The 6,913-nt window shown below is 36.3% G+C and overlaps 1 protein-coding gene and 1 long non-coding RNA gene across 2 annotated transcripts in view; one reads left to right on the top strand and one right to left on the bottom strand.

Moving 5' to 3' along the window:
- Window positions 1-1,369, top strand: part of LOC106877596 (coatomer subunit beta') — a 28,628-nt gene extending 27,259 nt beyond the window's left edge. The window contains exon 20 of the mRNA XM_052976627.1: window positions 327-1,369. Coding sequence (XP_052832587.1) covers window positions 327-362 — 36 coding nt within the window. The 3' untranslated portion in view covers window positions 363-1,369. The remainder of the gene's footprint in view (window positions 1-326) is intronic.
- A 3,340-nt stretch (window positions 1,370-4,709) lies between these two features.
- Window positions 4,710-6,913, bottom strand: part of LOC128250777 (uncharacterized) — a 4,802-nt gene continuing 2,598 nt past the window's right edge. Inside the window, exon 2 of the long non-coding RNA XR_008266753.1 lies at window positions 4,710-5,245. This is a non-coding gene — a long non-coding RNA (uncharacterized LOC128250777). The remainder of the gene's footprint in view (window positions 5,246-6,913) is intronic.

The following is a 6,913-nucleotide window of genomic DNA, read 5'->3' as shown; positions in this document are numbered from 1 at the left end:
AGTTCTTGTAACTTGGATATTTTCCCTAAAACTATATATTTTATCTATAAAGCTCAATTTAATTTTAATTTTTTATAAATTGATTTTAATTGAGTTTTTACCTGTAATTTTGGATTTTGTCCCTAATATTATTTTATGTATATATATATATATATATATATATACACACACACACACACACACAGACAACTTAATATATTCACTATTACACTCTGCTATAAAATTTAGTGCTTTCGTCTTGTAAATGAAAAATCAACACACACACATACACACACACACACACACACAGAATTTTAAATCTTTGTTTTCTTCTCCTCTGTTTCCAGGATGTCAATTTAGATGATGATTTGTTAGAAGACTAGAGACGAGATGACAGAACCACAGCTCTGGACTCCGATGTTCAAACAAGCACACATTTCTGGACTAGTTTACTGCCACTACTCACTCCACATCACCACAAACCACAAACATCTGCCTCAGCATGCAACTCTGAACTCCAGCTCACCACCACCACCACCACCACACACACACTGTAGCTCATATCCATATATTCTCTACTAGCACTCTTCCTCCCACTCTCTTCTACTCATACTTCTGCTGTGTCACTCACTCTACAGTTGTATATCATTCCAGAAGTCTTTCTTGACTGACAGAAGATGATTTCTTCTCCAAATTTAAATATGGATCACTTTTTTGAACTTTTAAGGACTGCAGTGGCTGCATAGGTTACAGTGGTGGTGGCCATGGTGATGATTTGTTTTTTTGTTTTTTTTTTTTGTTTTGTTTTGTTGTAGTATAATTAATTTGGTCTGTTTAGCTGGAGCAAAACTGCTACAGTTTTGATGACTTTGCATCTGATAACAGTGAAGAAACTTGTCATTATGCATATATACACATATATAGATAGATAGATATACATACACATGCACACATACATATGGAGAGGATATGTATATACATTAACAGGTATGGAAATATGTGTGTGCTTCCTTAAACCGTCACAAATATGGCCATGCTGGAGCATCATTTTCACATGCATACATGTGTGAGTGTATGTATGTGTATATATATATTTGTATGCCTGTGTGTGTGTGTGTGTGTGTATGTATATTTATATATGTATGAGTGTATATACATATGAATGTATGCCTACACACACACACTTCATTTAGCAAGATTGGGGGAAATACTAATTATCAAATTATTTTGACTAATTTGAAGAAGTCGTTTGAAAACAAATACCTATCATTATTATTATTATTATTGGGGGTAGTGGTGGTGGATGTGATCTTTTTGTCATTATTACTATTAATATTATTATTATTATTACCATCACATTGAAAATCCTATTAAAGTTTCACAAATGAAATATCTGGCTTTTATTATTATTATTATTTCTATTATTATTATTGTTCACTAGTTTTATTTTTATAACGTGCTTTCACTTCACTACCGAGTGCAGCTCTGTGTGCCTTGGGTATGTGCTGTGGTTTGCTGTGATGCTCTTATGGTTACTGTATTGAAAGTGTTTTGCGTAGGATGTGTGCAGTGCCCAGTAGCGCAATTTTCTGTATGTTATATATATTTGTAAGTCCTGGTGTTTTTGTTATGTATTTGTCTGAATATTTTTTTATTATACCTAAGGCACCTACTATGATAGGAATTGTTTCTGTTTTTAGATTCCACATTCGAGTTACCTCTATTTCCAGGTCTTTGTATTTTGAAAGTTTTTCCATTTCTTTTAGGGAAACGTTGTCATCTGCTGGTATTGATACATCAATTAGAAAGCATTTTTTTTCTTCATGATCTTTGACAACTATATCTGGTCTATTGGCCTTAATTTCTCTATCTGTGTGTATTGGCATATCCCAGAGTATGGTTGCTTTCTCGTTTTCTGTGACCTTTTCTGGCGTGTGTTTATACCATCTTTTTCCTGTTGTTATTCTATAGTGTTGGCATAGCTTCCAGTGTATATAGGTCCCAGCTCTGTCGTGTCTGTGAATATATTCCTTCTTAGCCAGGACTGGGCTATTATTATTATTATTATTTATTATTATTATTCAGTAGTGTTATTTTTATCATGTGCTTTCGCTGCACTACCGAGCGCAGCTTTGTGTGCCCTGGCTGTGTTGTAGTGCTCTTATTTTCGTTGTATTGAAAGTGTTTTACATAGGATGTGCACAGTGCCTAGTAGTGCAATTTTCTGTATGTTATATATACATTTGTAAATCCTAGTATTTTGGTTTTGTATTTGTCTGAATGTGTTGTTATCATACCTAATGTACCTATTATTATAGGAATTGTTTCTGTTTTTAGGCTCCAAATTCAAGTTACTTCTATTTTCAGATCTTTTGTATTTTGAGAATTCTGTTTCTTTTAGAGAATTGTTGGTATAGAAAAGATTATTTTTATTATTGTTGTTGTTATTATTATTATTATTTGTGTCTGGAGCTGTTGGCTGCATGTTCGGAAGTATGTTAATTTTTCTTCAAATTTGTTGTTTTACCGTTTGTTTTTGCAAATTTTATTGTTATCTTGGTAACCCAGCTCGCCACAAGCAGAGCTAGCTGGGGTGGCAAAAAATTTCCTCTTTAAGGGCGAATTTTAAGTTTTAAGAAAAAACTGCACTGCTGCAGACACCTCCAACAAAACAACAGCAACAACAACAGTATTGGCAGTGGTAGGTGGTCAATGGAACTGCGAAAACAACAGCAGCAGTAGTAGCAACATTAATTACAGTAGCACTGACAGCAATAGCAACAAGAACAATGACAACAACTGCAAACAAAATAAATGACTCAACATCTATTGCTTCCAGACCAGACAGCAACAAAAACTACAGCATCAGTATCCCACGAAACAACAACAACCACCTTACTAACAAAGCACAACCAAAAAGCCCCACAAGATTTGCCTCTTCCTTCTCCTGAACACTCAGACATGTCCTGTGCAGCGGTGGGAGGAAGAAGAACCTAAATGGTACCAAGTCGCCGGGCCAAAAAGAAAAAGCAACAAAAATACGCCAACTAAAACACAAAAATCTGGCAGGTGTGATGACTGAGGAGATACATGACAAAACAAACACACAAACACCTTTCCCTCGTTAGCAGCCACACCAGCACCGTCAACAACAACAACAGCATCACCATCAGCTCGATCACCACCGCTACCACCACAAGCACAGTTCACAACTCAGATCACTCACACGATTCACAACCAGCATATGTCCCAACACCAACAACACTCAATCATCAACTACACAGTGATAACGCCAACAATAAAGAATTAATAGCACACATATACAACCATACAGACATCAGGGTTAGGGTTAGGGTTAGGGTTTCATCACACCATCAAACAATACACTGCCACACATAAAACTCGCAAAACATGTACAACAAAATGAAAACAAGATATCCTGGGGCCTTCAGAAAAGATGTAAACAAAAGACTGCAATGAACTGCTTGTGAAAACATCCACAAATAACCATGGGATGGAATAATTATCCCCACCTCACCAACAAAATCACAGTAAATAGCCTTTTCTGCTTCTATACCTTGATCCTACATTGCCCTGCTTATGACAGGCAGTATAAATCCACATGGCCTGGGGTCACCTTGGAAACAGGGTCATCTACTCAACGACCTCAGGTCACTAAATGTCGATGTGGTGGCCATCAGTGAAACCAGACTCTCCAACTGACAAGTGTTCATGCCCATTTTGAGTGGATGCAAGATCCATTTATCTCCATATCAACCGGGGAATGGGTGGTGGAACTGTGGTGTTGCTCTGAAGGGGTCTTGATCTTGAGATAAAGACTGTCTTCATGGACCCAAAAGGTAAATTGGTGGTCCTGGATGTGAACAGTAATGACAGGGGTGTCTTCAGGCTGGTGGCTGTCTTTGCTCTGATAGGAGCAGGGCAGCCAACTTTCTACAGATGCAGGTGGTATGGGTTATTTCCTTTGGGTTGTTTAAATAAATTTTTAGTAATATGTACTAGATAGAATGGTCCATTGGAAGGGCCCTATTATCGATTTTTTTTCAACAATCTAGGTATGTCACGAGGTTTCCAGACATGAGTTCTACTCTTGTCAAATAAAGTATAAAAGTGATATTGTCTGCAAAAATTAGAAATAGGACACGCAAAAAATCAATACTCAAAGTAATCGAACATAAACAATAAAATGGGTTATTTCCCTTGAGTGTTTAAAAAAAAATGTACAGGTGCTATCGGTTATTCCTGTTGGGTGTTTAAAAAAAAAATTAGTTATATGAGGTAAATATAAAGGTCCCTTCCAGGGGCCATATTATCGATTTTTTTCAACAATCTAAGTATGTCACGATGTTACCATACATGAGTTCTACTCACGTGTCAAGTTTCATCAAATTCAATAAAATGATGTAGGAGGAGTTAGCTAACAACGCCACAAACAAACACATACCAATTTTCCACATATGTAGTAGATATGTGTGTATATTTGTGTGTTTGTCTCCCCCCCACCACTTGACAACTGGTGTTGGTATGTTTACATCCCCATAACCTAGTGGTTTGGCAAAAGAGAACACTAATATGATAGGGTTGGAAAGGTAAAAAGAGTAGGGAGTAACTTAAGACAATTTTTACTCGAAAGTTTTTGACATGAGTTTCCAAAAATGATCTAAGAAATTGAAAGAATTCCAAATATATCAAAAGAATTACAAAGAAAATCTACTTATAAATTTGCAATATATTCAGCATGTAGTTAAGATGAACTTTCATAAATATATTTATTCTGGTGACAGCATTTTGAGACCAGCTTGATTTAACAAGTTAATAGAAGATGTCAAGATAAAGAATGTTTTTCTACTGCAGAGGTGGCATGAATATCTCCAATGCACCAGCAAGAATGTGGTTTGATGAATTCCACTACTGCCTTTTTTTTTCTTTTTGGTCGCCAAATGTCTTGCAAGAAGGAGGTTTTTTCTTCCACCAATGTGCCTGAAAGAATATATGAATTAACAATTTGTTAAACCCTGCCAACATTGATGTTGTACACAAACTCTTTGCTACAGCATTTACCACAGAGAAGGCACAAGTAAATGTCAGCTCAATTTGCCCGTAAGACTAGAAATATAGAATCAACCCAGAATAGACAATTGTTAATCCTTGATCCAGCATATAATTAGCAACTTCAGATGATAAACGAGTTTATTCTTCATCCCTGGTCCAGATTCACTTGATGGGTCCAAAACGAAATTTGGCTCTACAAAAGAAGATGAAGAGGCTGGTTAAGACTGGAAGGAATGAAAAGTGATTTAAAAAGGTAGGATTAATTGGAGACAATTAATTAATTAATTAATTACTTCAAATTCACCTTACTCTAATTAAATATTCTAAATGACTTGAGATATTCATCCTGCCTTGGTTTTGTCGTCCTTTTTCCTCTAATATATATATTTATATATATATACTTCATATAATTAAGGATAAAATCCTTAATTATATAAGGTAATTTTATATACTAAATAAGTATTTAGTATATAAGTTATATACTAAATAGGTAATTTTATATACTAAATTTATAATTATATACATAATTATATTAAAGAGATCGGGAAAAAAAACCGTCTCCAACACGCTAAAAATATATACTCTGGTATATACATGCAAATGTACGTATATGGTCATGTGGCTTTGGTGTCTCATATGGGTATGTATAAATATTTGTAATTATATATATCAGAATGTTGTGCTGAGGAGGGTAATATGTATTTTATTACATTTAACCTGAAATCAAGTTTGATACACAACTAACTGGAAAGTTGTATTTATTATTTTTCATTTGCCTGTTTACAACCTGTGCTTAAAGGGAGAAACAAGGTGGTTTTTAATGCTAATTGGTATCTATTTTTAGCATGCTGGAGGGATTTTTTTTTCCAGGTCCTGTTAATATAATTATTATATAATTATGAATTTAGTATATATGTGTGTGTATGTATATATATATATATATATATATAATGATAGATCGCTAGCCACTACACATTCTTTTTTTCTCTCCTTGTTTCTTTCTGCATTCCTTTTTGTGGGAGAGTGTAGGCTCGAAACATTAAAGACTTTTTCACTTTCTGAGCGTTATACTAATACATCTGTTTGTTATACTAATACACCTGTCTTTGTCTTTTGTTTTTTTTTGTGAATCCTCCCCCTGATACTTGTGCTGGTGGCACGTGAAAAAACATTCGAACAAGGTTGTTGCTAGTGCCGCTGGACTGGCTCCTGTGCTGGTGGCACATAAAACCACCTACTATACTCTCAGAGTGGTTGGCGTTAGGAAGGGCATCCAGCTGTAGAAACATTGCCAGATCAAGTTGGAGCCTGATGTAGCCATCTGGTTCGCCAGTCCTCAGTCAAATCGTCCAACCCAAGCTAGCATGGAAAGCAGACGTTAAACAATGATGATACACACACACACACACACACAAATATACATACATACCCTGCAAGAGTCCTGTACTGGTGCCATGTGAAAAGCACTTGTGCCAGTGCCGTGTGCAAGTGCCCATGCAGTGCCACGTAAAAGCACCCACACACTCTGTAAAGTGGTTGACATTAGGAATGGCATCCAGCCATAGAAACGATGCCAAAACAGACTGGAGTTTGGTGCAGCTCTCCTACTTGCCAGCTCTGGTCAACTCCTCCGACTCATGCCAGCATGGACAGCGGACGTTAAATGACTGCATACATCATCATCATCATCATCATCGTTTAACGTCCGCCTTCCATGCTAGCATGGGTTGGACGATTTGACTGAGGACTGGTGAAACCGGATGGCAACACCAGGCTCCAGTCTGATTTGGCAGAGTTTCTACAGCTGAATGCCCTTCCTAACGCCAACCACTCAGAGAGTGTAGTGGGTGCTTTTATGTGT

This window comes from Octopus bimaculoides, chromosome 25, assembly GCF_001194135.2.
Source record: "Octopus bimaculoides isolate UCB-OBI-ISO-001 chromosome 25, ASM119413v2, whole genome shotgun sequence".
NCBI lineage: Eukaryota > Metazoa > Mollusca > Cephalopoda > Octopoda > Octopodidae > Octopus > Octopus bimaculoides.
This window is presented reverse-complemented; position numbering and strand designations above follow the sequence as displayed.